This window comes from Culex pipiens, chromosome 3 (assembly GCF_016801865.2).
Source record: "Culex pipiens pallens isolate TS chromosome 3, TS_CPP_V2, whole genome shotgun sequence".
Classification (NCBI taxonomy): domain Eukaryota; kingdom Metazoa; phylum Arthropoda; class Insecta; order Diptera; family Culicidae; genus Culex; species Culex pipiens.
Window position 1 is genome coordinate 122,547,358 of NC_068939.1, and position 17,873 is coordinate 122,565,230.

Sequence of the window (17,873 nt, forward strand, 5' to 3'; positions counted from 1 at the left end):
CGTATGATCGATTGCCGTTGATGGTGGAAACCGTGATCATCGTGTCCGGGGCCCCAACGAGGAGGGAAAAATACACACCCACGCTGAGAGGAAAATTATAGACCTTTTTCCCCTCCTCCAGAACCCGTCCCGGGAACCACTCGAGCTGTCGACACTCGTTTTCTGGAAACACTTGTAAGGTAACAGCCGATGACAAGCCCCGAAGGGGCCTGCATCGGCCTTAATTTATGGCTAAATTTATTAAAATTTGACACCCCGAGTTGATGCGCGTCCAATCCCGGGTTGATTTTTAATCAAACGTAATTGAATTAAATATTGTGATATATGCGCGCGTTCGTCACCAACCGGTCAGTTTTTCGGAATATCATTTCACTCGAAAAAAAAAAGTGTGTCCCAAAAAATTCGGAAACAAACCCGGGCTGCGCTCTATGCAAATTTATGCAAAATTATTTCCTGTTAACATTCTATCAAACAGCATAAAAATTGCGCCTCCGGTGTGTGAGCGCGCTGCTCTAGTTCAACCCCCTGCTCGGCCACGTGTGTTCTGTATCTTCACCACACACACACTGGTCCGAAACATGCCCGCCGGGACGGCTAGGGTAGAGGCGGGATTTTCTAACTGAAGCTTAACCGGAAATTTTCAAAATAATGATGAATTTTCACAAACATGTTGTGCAAGCGATGCATAAACATTTACTTAAAATCTTTCTTAGTATTAGTTTAGAAGAAAGTTTTGATAGCGATTCATAAACTTCAATAGAAATCACCATGCAAAATCCTTTGACAGTTAAATATGAACTTCAAATTGACTTATTTCAACAAGCTTGTTGCGTTAGCGATGCATAAGCTTTACAAATGTTCTCTGGACCTTTATTGATTTTACAAGTTTCAACAAACATGTTGTGCGAGCGAATTGTAAGCCACTAACAAATTGTCTCAGTTCCTAACAAAAAATAATTAAACTCTGAAGAAAATTAACTCACTTATATCTCTAGCGATTCATAAATCTTTGAAGTTGATATTTTCTTTACCTGTAACGAAAATCTTGATAAAAGTTTTGATAGCCATTTTTAAACTTCAATAAACCTCAAATGGACTAATTTCAGCAAATATGTTGCGTTAGCGATGCATAAGTTTTGTAGTTTGTCAAGGATTCTTATGCAAAATAAGCTTTACAAATCTTCATTTGACCTTAAAAACTATGAAAATTTACGATTTGTAAGGCTCTATAGAGTTTTTTCTAGTTTGGACGAAGTGTCCCACTAGCGACGTGTAGCTCTAGCGCTAGTTTAGACGAACAGTTCCGCTAGCTATTCATATTCATCGAAGAAAAAGCTCTACAAAGTTGTTATACTAGCGATGCGCGATAGCGATAATCCGATAAATATAAACTTCAAATTGACTAATTTCTGCAAGCATGTTGTGTTAGCGAGTATATGCTTAGTAGTTTGTTTATGAATTTAATATTTAGTAAGCTTTACAAATGTTAGCATAAGTTAAGTACTCCACTGATGTCTTTGCAAAAACAACCAAATAAATGCAATTAAAACAAAGATTCGTTCAAACTATACAAATTATTTAAAAAAAAAACAATTAACATATTGTGCAAGCAATTTGTAAGCCTATAAAAAAATTCTGAATGTTTTTCGGACATAATACAAGTCAAAAATGCACATAGCATTTGATATATTCTGAAAGAAAGATGTTATTTCGACTACGTTGAACAGTAGTTTTCCAAAAGCTTTTCATGAAACTATTTAAAAATCATGAAAAAAACAAATTTCCATTAATATCTACAAAACTATTGGACAAGCGATGTTTCAGAAATTGTTAAATTTGTGTTTTCTGTGCAAAGTTTTTTTTATAAGCAATTTATAACAAATAAAAAAACATTTCAAAAGAGATTAAAAGTTTGAGAGAGATCTTTGGCAATGCAAACACTTTTAAGAAGTAGTGGAACCTTACAAATGATTTTCAAAGTGTTTTTCATATTTTGTCTTCTTTAAATTCAATTTCATTTCGGTACAAGATTTTGATGGTCTAAAGGACATTTCTAAAGTCAACTAAATCAACTTTTTTCAAATTCATATTTGATTAGCGATGTGTCATAGAACAATACCAAAATCCAACCTCACCACTCTCTACTCTAACCTCACCAATCCCCGCAACCAGAACAAAAATCCGCACCATGTGACACCCCCTCAACACCCTGCTCTCGCTAGGTTACAATATTGTGCATATGTGACCGATTCCGGTCCTGCTCCTCCCGGACGACGACGACTCTGTTTATGAATAATGCATAATTTCACAGGGATCACTTTTCCCGATCTATCACGACTCCCGCTCTCCAGCACAGAGCAGAGCGGGCGGAGGAGGAAAAAGGGGTTTCATAATCAATTATCTCCCAACGAACCTCAAAATTATCTCCCCAGTTGCCTGCAAGGCACTTCCTCCACCAACACAAGTTGGTCCAACTTGGTCGTCACCTACGAGAATCACACTAGCAGGGAAGACAAGGTTGGGGAAGTCGACCGAATGTGATACATCTTCCCGTTCCTTCCGGGCTTTTGCGAGCCCGGCCTGAACTTTGTGCCGGACTAATCCTGTGGCACGGATGGTGGGATGGGGGCAGGACTCCCTCCGGACCAGCAGCAGCAGCACTATTCGTTCCGGCGGCGAGAACAATGCGGCCGGATCTAGATAAATAGGTGTATCATATATTTTTTAATTTAATTATCCGATTTTGCGAGGCCCCCGAGGGCAGTTGTCGGCGGCCAGGACGACTGAAAAGTTCCGCATGATGGATGGCCCAGATATTTCGGAGCGGCTAACCGCTCCGGGGCCAGTTATCTGAACGCGCGCTCCTGTCGGACTCTGAACGGTTTCAATTACCCGTCGAGCACCGTTCTCCGTGTCTGCAGACAATACCGGCGAGCGCGTCAAATTATGCAATCATCTGACGTCTCTTGGTGAAGAGCTGTTATTGCTACTCGTACGATAGTTTTAATCATCATTACCGGTGTTGAACACCGCGTAGAACACCGTGCATCAAACGCTTCATGAAGCTTCTTAATTGCCTCCGACCGCCGCCGCAGTTCCTTCCCCGGTACAGTTCCTCTCTTCCCGACGAGCAACAACACTTGCTCACAACTCTGTAATGAGATAAATAATGAGAAATTATGTTTCCGCAGCGCCGCTTCACTGAATCACAACACGCCTAAATTGCACTACAAATGCGCAATCACAATCCTTTCACCCCAATATCTCGCGCGGCGCAATAATTGGCAACCCTGCCACTGAACTCAATCTGGCTGCGTACGTTTGTTTACCTTTTTTTTGCGGATCAACCCAGCTGCGTCATCACGTGTTGCAGCTACCGCTGATTGAAACTCGGGCCGCCCTCGGATAATGAAGTGACCCCGGAGGGCGTCCTCGTCCGTAGCTCCCGCCGATTCTGACCCCGGCACTGATTGAGGTTATGTGCGGCCGGGATGAGCGCACGCGATTACCGGGGATCGCCGGTGGTCACCGGGCGATTATGTAGATTCGTGTTCGTTCCACCGACCTTCGTCCACGTCTCCACGAGGGGATCCTTCTAAATTATTAGGTTTGGCGAGTGGCGGCGCAGCTTCTCAGGTAGAAGATTTTGGGTGGGCTGTGATTTATTTATTTTGCGCATTCGCCGCGCGGTGGCGCGCTCGATTATAACTCAATTTATCACCCACCGCAAACGGTGGTGTGGCCCCGGCCGGGGTGGTCCAATTATCGGGGGGGCACGTCCGGAAGGGCTACTGGATTTGGGAGCGGGATTTCAAAGTTGCAGACCACCGCGAATTTGTTGCGAGAAATTTAGGAAAATGTGTTGCGCTAGCGATGCATGAGATTTTATTGATTTTATTGACCATTTCTAACGCAGAAAATGATAAAAAAAAAATATAATCTTTTTTTTTAATTTGTCGTTGTTTGAAGATCAAAATTGCACTTTGTTGAACCAGTGTGAGTCTATTCTACTCTGTGAAAATTAGCAATCTTGTTTCGTTAGCGATGCGTAAACAATTTTTTTCTGTAAATGCAATCCAAAAAGCAAAGGAAAGCAATCCACTTTAACGACCCCCGGATCTTTTGTGGGCTCTGTTGCATGTTTCTGCTCATTTCTAGGCGTCCGAAGGTTATGTGTGGTGAGTCACCCAAAACCTCTTTTACGCAAAATGGCCCGACGTTTAACTTCCCTATCCGATAGAAGGCGTGATCAGGCAAATCTCGTTTCGAAAAATGCCACCGGGTCCGTCTGGGATTGAACCCAGGCCATACTGGGATTTAGAGGCTACCACGCTAACCACTAAACCACCGGACCCGGCCACATGCAATCCACTTTTGTTAAAAAAATCTATCTAGAGATACATAATAATCTCGTTGAAAATACTTTATGAATGTCTTATATCTTTTTCGGACAGTTATTGGTTGGAGTGTTTGAGCACTTTTGATATTTCAAATTTACATTCGTTCAAACATGATTTTCAAGCGATACATGAACATCTCATTGAGCTTAATGCAGAAAACCTAACAAGTGTTCTTCAATCTGCTCCTAGTAAGTAATTGTTATTAGTTATGTATTCAGTTTATCCTGTTTCGTTTGCGATGCATGAATAAATTTTAAGCATTGGGAAGATATGTCGAACTAAAAGAGTTCAAACATGATTTTCTAGCGATACATGAACATCTCATTGAGATTGACACTGGAATCTCTTCAAATGTTCCCAATCTTTTCCAAAAATATTGTTTGAAGTTAAGCGTTTAGCTAATCCTGTTTCGTAAGCGATGTATAAATTAAATTGTGAGTTCACGTTGAACAACTTGCAAATGTTCTTCAATTTTCTTTTTTATTGATACAAGTTGGATATTTAGCAAATATTGTTTCGCTAGCGATGCATGACACATTTTTTAGCACTTGAGAGATATTTCAAGCACAAAGAATTCAAATATGTTTTGGAAGCGATATATGAGTATATCATTGAGATTTAAACTAAAAAACCTTACAAATGTTTTCCAATTTTGTCCAAGTTAGTCATTGATCGTAGTTAAGCCAATCCTGTTTCGTTAGCGCTGTATGCACATTTTTTTTTAAAGAACCAGCAAGACATTTCAATTTAAAAGAGTTTAACCATGATTGTCTAGCGATACATGAACATTTCATTGAGCCGGCACTGAAACGTCAAAAAACTCTCAATTTCTTTGAAAAGCCAAACTTCTCCAGACAAACTCGGACATTCACACCGCTCTAGCATTATGCAAATTAAAAACTGCTAAAAGTATCCTAATGGTTGTGTGTATTTTCACAATAAACCCCGGTGAAAAGAATAATCGCATTCACCGGCGCCATTGTGCGCCCAAAAATTCCGACAATGTTTCTCAGGCTGAACTGCATGTCCTTTCCATTCAAGCGGGATAATGAATGAAAAGTCCCTTTTCGGATCCCCTCTCGTGCACCAGAGTCGCCGTCCGCAACGGAAGAAAAAGGACCCGGCAGGGGGTCCCATTGACTAACGACCGACGACCCTTCCGAATCCTGGCCCGCAACAAGAAAAAAATACTCTCCTAATTATTAGAAAACCTCTCAACCCCCCTACCGGGTTTACCTTGCGAAAAAAAGGAACCCGACAAACATTCGACACAATGTTTCCGATTGTTTGACATTTTATCGGGACCGGCCCCCTCTCTGCTCATACGCGCGCGCACCACGCGGCAATTGATTCAATTACTTGCCAACCCCCGTGGGCTACTCCTCTCGGGCAAAAGTCGTGCGCGTTGACATCTTGCGAGACGACCCCCTCCTAGGTCGATCCGGATCAAAATAAAGAAATCGAATCCTAACGAGATCCGCTCCCAGCGGCGGGAGATTCCTTTACACTCTGGAGTCTTGAGTAATTGACTTGTTTCCCCGCCACACTGCTCCGGATGACCTCCGGAGCGGCTAATTTCACGGTTACGCCCGCGAAGCGGGCGCGCACTAATTTCTATCCGCCAACTAATTACCCCCGTTGGACGCGAGAGTCTGGTCCAGGGCGGGGAACAAGGTTAAAACAATTAATCTTTCGGGGCCGACTTTTGCGGAATGACCGGCGGGCGAAGCGTTCGGCTAATCGACTTAACCCCGTTTACGGGATTCGGAGGTGTCCGTTGGTTCGAAACGGCACCTGGCGGTGCCGGTTTTGACAGCTCCGGAGGGTAGACCTATGCAGCAAAAGTTGATTGAACTCGCGGTTGGGTTTGTTTTCGTTAGCGTGTAACGGTACTGAGGTTGCCAGCAGAGTCCCTTGCAGCAAATGTAGCTTAAACTCGTGTGTAGGCTTACTTTTGTCAACGTGTAGCACTAACTTGACCTTTCCTTATCCCTTCCCCAGGTTGCAAATCGTTCTTCAAGCGATCGGTCCGGCGGAACCTGTCGTACTCGTGCCGCGGCAACCGGAACTGCCCGATCGACCAGCACCACCGGAACCAGTGCCAACACTGTCGACTACGAAAGTGCCTCAAGATGGGAATGCGACGCGAAGGTAAGTTCAATTACGTCATAATCCTTTCTGGAACGTCTCACCTGTCAAAACAACAAAAACGCATGCAATCGTGTGAAGGTTATAAAACAGAAGCGACCTCTACCGGGAGTATGTCAAAGGTTGCGCTATAAACGCGGAGGTTTCTGCCACTTTGGGAGCGTTCTTTTATTACGTAACGCAGTAGGGGGGGAGGGGGGGTCGGAGGCCGTGTTACGCTCCATACAAAATTTTTAAAATTTGTATGGAAATTTTGTTACGAGGGGGGGGGGGGAGGGGGTCTAAAAGTCCGATTTTTCGCGTTACGTAATAAAAGAACGCTCCCTTTTGACACGCCAACGCCAAAGCCAATTTGGCGCAACCGAACAGAGAGGAAACTGCGAAAAACCGCAAACGAGACATGCAATACCTCCGTCGACGGACGTTCAGAACTCGAGAGAAAGAGAAAAAGGAGGTAACAAACGATGTCAAATGATGTTGACAAAATGTGTGTAAACTTGCGGGGGAAGCGACAATCGGCGACCGAAAGAAGCGCGTGTAATAACTTTAGCACTTGACGTCGAGGTCGACCCCGCCGCCGACCCCTGCGGGTCCACCGGGCGGGCAAATTACTAGAAAATCTTGACACTAATCAAAAATTACTCAAATTTTTGAACTTACTCAAAATTGAGTAAGTGAGGTAAACGTAAGATTTGCGCATGCAAAATTTGACAGTTGGCGACCCCGCTCCCCATCTGTCAAAATGCCCAATTACCGCCGACGTCCAGGGGTGTGAGAAATCCGTCCATTAGTCGATACCCCCTTTGTTGTCCTTTTGGCAACACTTTCCTTACACTCACTAATATCGCACTATTAAGGGCCTTTCCAGAAACCTGCGCCTGCGGGAGCCCCCAGCGGGGTCACTTTCTTCGCGTTCCCAGAAGAGTGGCCCTCCCGTCGAGGGGTCCAACAAAAGGGAAACAACACACCGGGGTTTTTTACTCTGTTGCCGATTGTTTCCGTAAGGAAACACGACGACTCCCGGGTGTGAAAAGAAAAGGTAAACAGAAGGCCGTAGAAAGGAAAAAAAATCAATAAAGAACTCTATGCATGCACAATAAAGGCCACGCGGGATAACTATTTAAAGGTTGCATTACACAATACCCCTCCTGGTGCAACTGTCAATCGGGTGGGGTGGGGGGCCACTGGAAATGTCAAAAGTCGCGTTGACGGGCGAGGGGCGCGCCACTCGATGAAGACATCAAGTATTCATCGCTTAATAAATATTTAGCGCAGCCTGCTACCACTACTACGGAGTTGAGTGCGATTCCGGGACCGATAAGCGGACCGAACAACGGGCGTGTGAAGAACACGATAAACACATTCACCGTTGCGTTCTTCTTGAGTTGAGCGCGTTGCATGTCAAACGCGAACGCGGAATGACAGCGTTCCCAGCCGTGATTTATGGAATGGTTATGATTTTTAATATTTTAAACAAATACACGGCCGCTCCGGATCGCCAAATTTCGGTACTGTGGAAGCCCATGGAGAGAACCCTTGCTCCGGGATGGTTGTGTGATTTTTAATATGTAAAGCAAATATAGACAGACAATTGATGCACACAGTCTGCCAGGGAATTAATCCCGAAATGGGTTCCGATTCGGGGCCAGTAACAAAGCCGAGACGCTTTGGCTATTGTCCTCGAAGAAAGATTTATGGTTCGATGTAGCCGGGCTCCTTTTCCTCACCTCGCCGGCGAGTCTAACTCTCTGTGAAAATTAAAAGACACGAAAAAGGACTGACCACTGTCCAGGTCCCTTTCTCCTGGACACACAAAAATGCCAAGAAAAAGGGTGAATCTTAGGAAAACAAACCCCGATCGAAACCGGATCTTCCCTTCGGGAACCGGTTTTCGGCAGTGGTCAAGAAGCAAAACTGACCGTTGGAATAAATTAGAGATGGTTATGATTAAAGGGACGACACGAAGACGCGCGGACTGACCCTTCAAGGACAGTATGAGCGCGTCACGAAGATCCTGGGCGTGTGACCCCGCGGACCCGACACAATGGGCCTTGTGGTGTGAGGATTACGGTTTTACTGTTTTTGTTCTTCGTGGACAGCTGCTGCTGCGTCCTGCGGACGCAGATGACCTGGATGCATCGCTCTGACTTGCATAATAGGGTCAATCTGTCAAATGTTGTGTGATGAGAGCGGCTACCCCCTTGGGATCCGAGATTGTTGTTTTAGAAATCTTGGAATTTTTGTAACAATTCTAAATGGTGGGACCAACTCAACTGTCAAAATTACCGTGCATTTTTACTTAAGACTACTCAAAATTGAGTACTTACCCCTTGAAATCAACTTCTTTGTTTTGCAACTCAGTTTACTTTAGTAACTGTCAAAATTGGTCGTACACGATTTCACGAAACTACTCAAAATTGAGTTCATAAATGTTTTCCTACATGGGCTCACAACAACCTTTGTTTACAACTACAAAACGCGCGATTTCCGCACAAAATCGCACAGTGTTGCCAACTGCAACGTGACAATCCACTCCGATCCTCTCACTCCCGACAAGAATTGAGGTTAGGGCACTTCGCAGCGCTGAAATTGATGATTATATTGTTAACAAGAACACCATTCTCTCGTGTACCAGCAAACCGAGGGGAGAAACATTGTAAAACAATTATTGTGTGGGTGATCAATGATGATGATTATGATGTTGGGGGCCGCCACTCTCTCGAGCTGTCGTCGTCGTCGTCGTCTTCGACGACGCAAGCTTCATTCAATAACCAACATTATCTCGATGTCAATCATAAGTGATCTTTTTCTCTCTCCCTCTCTCCCGTTGCGTCTCTAGGGGGACGAAACCAAGGCGCTGGTGGTGGGTAGTGAAAATATTTCTTTTTTTCTCGGGACCATAACATCATTATCATGGGGCGCTCATCGCTCTTTTCTGTGTGCGCTGCGCGCTGTCAACTTCAACCTTTCCCTCGGAATCTCCGGGTAGTAGGGCCCCCAGATAAGAGCCCGGGCAACGCGTATTGGTTATGTGTTCCCCAACGTTGTTGTAAGAGACCTCAAGGGTCCTCAAGACGCGCGTACACGCTTACGTCAGATTGACAGTTGCGCGCGTCGCTGCTCCCCTTCCCATCTAGCGGACGGTGACTGCATCTTTGCGCAGCCCGGAACTAAGAAATCTATCTCGCATCTATCAATCTCGCACGGGGATGACTTATCACCACAATCGGGGTTTGTGCGTGTGGACCGTTAGACAACCGACGTCCTGTTCAGACTCTTGACCACATTGCTAAGGTCTCGGCGACGAAGAAAAAAAAGGTGTCAAAACTGACCTTCGTCTCGCTGGGAATGTCCCAGAAGGAAGCCCATTAAATGTTTTGACCACTGGTCATCATTACCTCTGTCTTGGGTCGGGACTCCCGGCGAAAGGGGTTCGTCCCGAAGCAAGAAAAAACTTAATTAAAATAAAATGTCCATTTTTAAAATGACAAAACAGCGTTATAAATACCGTACACACATCCCAAGGCTCAAAGAAGGGTTGAGTCGCAAAAAAAAAACTGTTGATCCGAAAGGGATACCTTTCCCGAGCAGGTAGCGAAGTGACCCCTTCCCCGGAGCCAAAAACAGAAAGATCTGTTCTGTTGTGTAGCTCGGTTAGATTAGGCCCTTTGTGCGCCGACACCTGAAACTAATAAGTGATCATAAATTTGACCTTCGGGGATGCGTAGGGTTTCCCGGCCTAATCGCTTCAGCAGAAGGAATTCATCAGTGCGCGCCGCAGATTTACATGGGAATTTGTGCAATTAAGGCCACGCCGGCCCGCAGTCCCGCAGAGAGTTATGGCCGGTAATCAATCTCCTTCCGAGTGCGCTGCAGCGCACACACAGATCCGGAACCATCCGCCGGAGTAGCCGCTCGCGCGCAGGATGATTGCAACGGTCGGAATTTGACAGCTTGCTGTGAATTGAAGTTTGGAATTTGAAACGCAGAGTGACCAGCCCCTTGTACGAATGACAACACTGCACGCTACTCCAAACTTCTTTAGATTTAAGTGAAAATCACCCAATTTTGACGTTTGTCTCAAAACTCCTTGTTTGTTTACACAAAATTTGAGTAAAATCCCTCAGATTTTGAATCAAAACTACCCACTTTTGACACTACCCTCAAAATTTTTCTTTGGGTTAGTTCGATTCTGACGTTTTGAACTCAATTTTGAGTATTTTCGGTAACGGATTTTGAGTTAAATATACCCTATTTTGTGGTCAGCTCCTAGTTCAGCTGTCAAAATTGAAATTTGACTACGTCCTCCAAACCAGAAATGAACAACTTAACCTAAAAGAATTCCGCTCAAGTCCCAGCTAACTGCACCTACCAACCGTTCCACGGTCGTCCGGAATTTCAGATCGCTCTCGAGAGCATTCCCGGGAGCCCGCTGACCGTTTTCGCGTGCTCCCTTCAGAAACAAGCCCGCTCAAAAATGTGCACATATGATTAATGACCACTATTCAAATCACGAGAACCATCAATACCAGACTCGAGCCAAAAATTAAGGGACTTGAGTACCCCCCGCCTTTCCCCAAAACCCTACTCAATGTTCCACGGTGAACGCATGATCTCATCGAACCCGTCAAAATAGAGGCGTCAAAGGAATTCTCTGTACCACATGTGCGCTGCGCCGCGGCAAAGGTGCCCCGTCACGCGCATTCCATAGACCACTCTCGGGGGCTTTCGGGAATTCAATGAATTCTACCCGCAACAACAGCGCCCCAAACATGAGGTATCAGACGTCTGCAGACGATTAACCGTTTTGTTTGGACGACCCCCCTTCAGAAATCCAAACCCTTAATTTGTTTTGTAGTGTGGCGCGCGCGCCCAACTCTTGGCGATGCTTAGAGCACGAGAGAGTATCAATAAGTGATTAATTTCGTCGATTCTTCGATTTGAAGAAGGAGAGGAAAAAAAACTGTAGAATCACCTTCCAATGGATCAGCAAGTGGTCAACGTCTCTCCCTCCCTTCGGGATTGGCTATTGACTCACTTTCGCCCGTTTAACCTCATTCACGTGACGCGGAAAGCGCCACGTCATGGCGCGCGCGTTGGTGGCATGAGACGTCACTTTCCGTACAAACACAGCTGATGCACCGTAACGGTACCGGACCCTGTTTTGACAGCGCCGCCACGCGGCAGGTTAGTTGCGATTACCGCCGCCGCTATCGCGGTGCGCCATCTACCCGGGCTAAGATTTTGGACGCGCGCGCGCGTAAACAGTAAAGTATCGGATGACCCCGCGTTGTCGTCGTGTCTTTCCAGAACACAAAAGAGACACGACTGGACACGGTTGCTTCTAAATAAATTGTAAACGGATACTTTTTTCCTGTCCGGGGTCCCCTCGAATTTCCCGGGAACATTATTAGCCCGACTGGGAACCACTACACCACGGCCACCACGGATATTTGAGAACTTTCGGACCGTAGACAGCAAGTTCCGATCTCCTCGTCACCGCCGCCGTTCAACCTTGACGCATTATTACGGAAATAAATCTTCGGGACCCCGGGACGAACGAAGACGATACCTGAGCGCCTTGGACCTTTTTTCCTCAGACGAAAATCATTACCGAGTTCGAGGCAGGGATCGCAGTAAGCGCATTACGCGCGCAGCGTAGAAAACAATAGGGTTATGCAAAACTGCCATTCAAGGCCGACTCGATTTGCGAACTAGGGTCTGCGGAATATATTTCGCATGACTGATTTGGGTTTTTCGCAAACGACTGCTGACCAGGAGCGCACAGAACATCGGAATGTGTGAAGCGAGCCTAATTAGAGATTCCGATGCACAGCCGGAACGACAAATGGATCTTGAACTCAACACTGAGTAAACGTTTGTTAGCATGTACAGCTTAATTCAGCTGCCACTTCTACACGTTTCGTTTCTGTTTCATTTCTCAACATCTACCTCCATTTATCTATGTTCCTCCTCTTGGAGGAAACCCCGAGAGAGAGAGAGAGAACATAACCTGCAAACTCATCGTGATTTGGCCGGTTTATGGAAATTGCATTTTTCCCTCCGCGCCAAGCGGTGCGTTCTGTTGTGGTGGCCGCGTTGTTCAGGAGCAGCAGCTGTGCAACCTGGCCTTTGGAGGGTCAATAGGTGCAAATTCCTGCACACGCACACAGACAACGGCGCGGAGAAGATTCCAGCGAAAGTGGCGCATCCCGATCGATCTGGGGCGATTCGAGGTCAGATGTTGTGGAAGCATAAGTGGAATAGTATCAATGACGCTTTTTGTTTTGATTTGTACTGTCAAATGATTGATTTTTTGTTGATGTGACAGCTGTCAACAGTACACGTTTAAATTTTAATTGTAAATTACTGATATTAGGTCTATTCCCGTACCTGCAGAATTGCAGAATTTCTGCAACTTCTGCAAAATTCTGCAGCCAGCATAAGTCACTTTTTTGCAGTACGTTCCCGTACTTTTCAGTTCGCTCTCTTCATCTCTCTCTTTTGCAGAAGTTCTGCAAGGAGAGAAGCCGCAAAACTTTTGCCTGGGTAGCGCGTTCCAGTACCTTTTCTGCAATATTGTACACAGTTGAGTGGATTTACTTAAATTGGGTATTAAAGTTTTTTTTAAATTATTTTAAAAAAAGGGATTGACAAAAATTATAATTGAAAGAAGTTTACCTCTAGAACGGGGACTTATTTTTTTATGCAACTCAACATTTCATTTAAAAGATGCTTATGCTTAGGTAGAAATTATTCATTAGAAACATTTCAAAACTTTTACATAAGGTAAAAAATAGAAATGAGAGTTGCAGGTACGTACCTGCGTTTAACAAATAAAATTCAAAAAAATGACAAACAAAGGTTTAATATAGAAGGGATCATAAATACATGTTTTGATAGCAGACTATTTGAAGGATTTTTTATTCAGGATAACATAAATAAATTATGGATGTAACATGGAAGAACAACAGTGACGCAGCAAAGTTGAAAAATATTAGAAAGTAAATGAATCACAAACTCAAAAATATGGAACACATAAATTTAGAAACCCGGAAATTAAGAAAATCATAAATAAAAATATAAAAAAAACATTTTTTTTAAATTGAGAAGCTTAAAAAAATTAAATCAGCTATTTGAGAAATTTAAAATGCAAATATTTATCTTAGAAAAAAATAAATCACATATTCAAAGCTTAAAAAAATTAAGTAATTCAAAATGTAAATAATTAAAAAAAGCTTAATTTCAAAAAATCAAAATAAAGAAAAATAAGGATGAAATATAAAAGTTCAGACTTGAGGTATTTTGAATTCGAAATAAAAAAATCTAAATTTTGAATATCTAATTCTACTTTTTTTCAAATTATTTTTTTTTTAATTTTTAACTGTAGAATTAGAATTTTTGATGTTCTATCAAAAATTCTAATTCTACAGTTAAAAATTAAAAAAAAATAATTTGAAAAAAAAGTTAAATTTAAAAATTTTGTAAATAAAAAAATCAAAAACTGAATTATAAAAAATAGATAGTTTGTACTCTATTACCCGAAGACCGGGAAGACCTCTGCGAAATTTCTAATCTCTAAATCCTCTAAATATGCATTTCAAACCTAAAATATGACTCCAAAATAAGTGTATTTCTATTTAGGAATTTAGGAATGTAGGGATTTAGGAATTTAAGAATTTAAGTATACCGTAATATTATTATAATTTAATAAAATAATATTATTATAATTTAATAAAATTTATAGGTATCAATTTTTAATAGTATAAAATATGATGTGTAAACAACGTAACTTATGTTTCAGCAAAAAAAAATATGGTCATCAATCATATAATCAATTATATTTATTATTTGTTTGGTACAGTCTAATACCTTTTTTATGATTCCTTCATTAAAAGTTCAACAAAATACATTTAATATTTTGGTTCATATAAGAATACAAATTGGTAGCACCGTCACAGGTACAATTTATAATTTGTCAATTACATTTACCTATTATTTTAACACACATATTTAGTCTATTCAAAAGCAATTTAAGATCAAAAATCAATTCTTAAACAAATATTTTTTTGAAATTTATTCAACTCAAAAGAAATGTGTCTTATAAAAGTTTTTAAAAACAATTTAAAAACAATTGTTTTTATGATACAAATTGTTTGTTGGGTTATTAGCCGTGCTGTAATACTAGATTTACTAATAAACTTTATTAACTCTAAAAATAATAAATTCGCTATATCATTACATTAATGAACTAAGCCTGAAATCGTTAACATTAAATATAGTTCGCAATTCGCAATTCGCAATTTTCAGTGTAAGAACGGGCCTTGACCGATCTTATGCACTAGGTTCCTGACGAACACGCACTGCCCTTACACCTACATCTCACCCTTGCTCTGAGTCAGTACGAGCAACACGCTAGAACACGCTTTGAGTGTTCGTGCCAGGCATGCACACCTTCTTTTCCGGTTACGCATTTTAACTCGGCCGGGGGTGGTACATTATGTAGGGTTTGATGTAAGTATAAGCGCCTAATCATTTATAGTGTGCCTATCAACTTTCATTAAAGCAAAAACTGTTATATTTTTAGTTTGAATTCAAAAACTAATTGTTATTTACTGTGTATTGTTTTCTCCTGAAATATTCCCTGTTGTTGAGTCGTGTTTATCTGTTGCTATTTTTTTTGTCGCGGTGCTTTGTTACGATATGTTGGTCCTAAGCATTTTAGAAAAGTTTTTCAAAAGTACAATAGTAATATTTGTGTTAATCCTCTAATCATTCCATAAATTGAGTAAGGGCTCAAACCTCACTTGTTTAAGAAAAAGGTGAAGTTTCAAAACAATGGACAGTGAAGGAAATATACTATGTAAAGAATCAATAGTAAAAGAAAGATAGTAATTTATGAAGTAGATAAAGAAATTAACAATAGTTAATAAATAGAGGTAACAAACAAGCTTAGATTGTATTGAGGGCAATTTACAGGGAAGATGAGAAATTATTCAAATAGATAAATAAAGAAAAGGCACATGATAAACAAAATTAACATCGCTGCCAAATTAAGGGAAAGCAGACAGTCTGTTACAGCAGCATCAGTTGGTAAAATAGAGTGGAAAAGCGTTGAGAAATAAGAGAATCAAATAAGTAAAATCGAAATCAAATGAAGGATAGTAAACAGAAGTCGTTTTAGAAAATCAGTGAAACAAAATAAGCAGAAGATAGATGGTAGCTGGAAATGGAAAGGAGAGAAACCCCGTTCTGCGACGTTCAGGTACATCCACAGCAGTTGACTCAACATACTGCGAATCAAAACAATACCGTCTACAATCACAAATTACTTCCCTTTCCCACATTGACGCGCCCCTTTCTTCTAGCCGTCTCGACTCTGACCCTCGCTGGTCAAAGGTTTACGAGTCGTTTCCACAGGCCACCAGCTAGGTTACACCTTGTCATCATGATGACTAAACCAAGCCAACGTGGAGGTAAGAAAATAGGACACTTGCAAGGAACCAGAGCCATGCTGTTTTGTCCAAACAGCACTACGGATGTAGTTGGGCTCCTTCCGGGATGTTCCTCGCCTAGGTGTGTCAACCGACGAGTATCATCAGTATCATGCACCCTTGGCCTGCGTTAACATTAACATTAAATATAGTTCTCAATAAAACCAGACATTAAAAAAATACCCCAAAATCCATCAATTCCAAATATACAAACGTCCTTTCAAAAATACTGCTTAAATTCAGTAATAATAAAACATCAAATTTATTTCACCTACACTAGCACCTACATAATAATAAAATGCTTGATTTAACCCAACATGCAAATTTTATGTAAGCGTGTACTCACACCAACTTGCAGTTACTTTTCAACACGAAAGAGAAGAGAGAGCTTGCAGAAAAGTACGGGAACGGTTTTGCTGCAACTTTTGTCTCTCTCATTGCAGAATTTCTGCCTGAAAGAAAAGTTACTTTTGTTGCAGAAAAGTACGGGAACGCTCTGCTGCCGATTTCGTGCAGAACTGCAGAATTCTGCAGTACGGGAATAGACCTATTGTTTAACGAAAAAACTTTTTTTCTAAAATTGGTTAACCTTGAACGAATACTTTCAAAACTCATTATTGAGTTAGTTCGGTTTAAACGGAATCTGAGTTAAAATTGAGCAGAACTGAATTGATCAAAATAAGCGTATGCCTAAAAAATCGTCTACCCAATTTTGAGTTGAGTTTACTGTCAAAAGTACCCCTTCCTAACGATTTTGACAGAAAAAGTCTGTTAAGATAATTCCAAGCAAAACAATGTAAACAGACTTATATCGAAGTGTAAACAAAGAGTCTCATGTCAGTTGTTTACGTTAGGAACAAGCAGAATAAATTCTTATTTACATTGCGAGATTGGCTAAATTACATAGTTTTGCCAGATTTTATCATTTCTTTCGACTGTTGATCCATGACAACAGCTGTCCAACCACTTATTTAACTTAATTTTACCCAATTTTTTGAGTTAGGTAAACTGAAAAAGTGCACCTTCGTAATAATTTTGATAGCTTTTGATCCGTTGAGAACATTCTATTATTTTTTTAGTTTGATTACTGGAGCTAGTGTTGCCAAACAACACGTTCAACTGGATTTGACCAAATATTGAGTTAGGTAAACTGTCAAAATTCTAGCATACTAACAATTTTGATAGCTTTTTGTCGATTCGGTAAATTGGGCACTAAAGCCCTACGTCAATTTTTATGTTCAACGGTAAAAAACACGAATAAAAACCATTTCTAATAACTTTTTTTATTTTAACGTAAAAAAAATATTGACAAGACAACATTTTTTCGATTGATAAACTATGGTCCCCTTTGAACGAGCTGTCAAGTAGGACCTTTTCTGTCAAGAAGGACAATGAAGTTAATTTTTTAAAATTCAATTAAAAATCCATTTTAAATCCTTTGTGGTCGTACAAAGGGTCATTGTACTCAGAAAAATAAGCTTTATCTTTATGAGCAATAATATCACAAATTTAAACTTCATTTTAGGACCCAATTGAATTCTACTCAGTTTTGAGTAGAGTCAACTGTCAAATGTACACACTCGTATCAGTTTAGATAACTTTCATCAAGTTTTTGTTTATATTTTGATGTTGTCAACTAACGATGAGTGGCAACAACTGTCATACCACATGGCAAACAAACCTCTACCCAACATAGAGTTCGATTCACAGTTTCTTCCTGCACTAGCTCAACAAACTCAATTTTTACCAACATTTCAACACGACTTCAGCTGCCAGTGACCTCTCCCTCTCTAGACCCGATAAATCATTAACCTTATCGCGCGCAAATCCG

The 17,873-nt window shown here is 41.6% G+C and overlaps 2 protein-coding genes across 3 annotated transcripts in view; one reads left to right on the forward strand and one right to left on the reverse strand.

Moving 5' to 3' along the window:
• Positions 1-17,873, reverse strand: part of LOC128093425 (uncharacterized) — an 88,658-nt gene that overhangs the window by 25,834 nt on the left and 44,951 nt on the right. The gene's annotated exons all lie outside the window — the stretch shown is intronic.
• The window catches only part of LOC120413068 (nuclear receptor subfamily 2 group F member 1-B), a 73,129-nt gene that overhangs the window by 8,254 nt on the left and 47,002 nt on the right, over positions 1-17,873 (forward strand). For both annotated transcript variants that reach the window (XM_052710128.1, XM_052710129.1), the window contains exon 2: positions 6,402-6,551. In XM_052710128.1, coding sequence (XP_052566088.1) covers positions 6,402-6,551 — 150 coding nt within the window. The remainder of the gene's footprint in view (positions 1-6,401; positions 6,552-17,873) is intronic.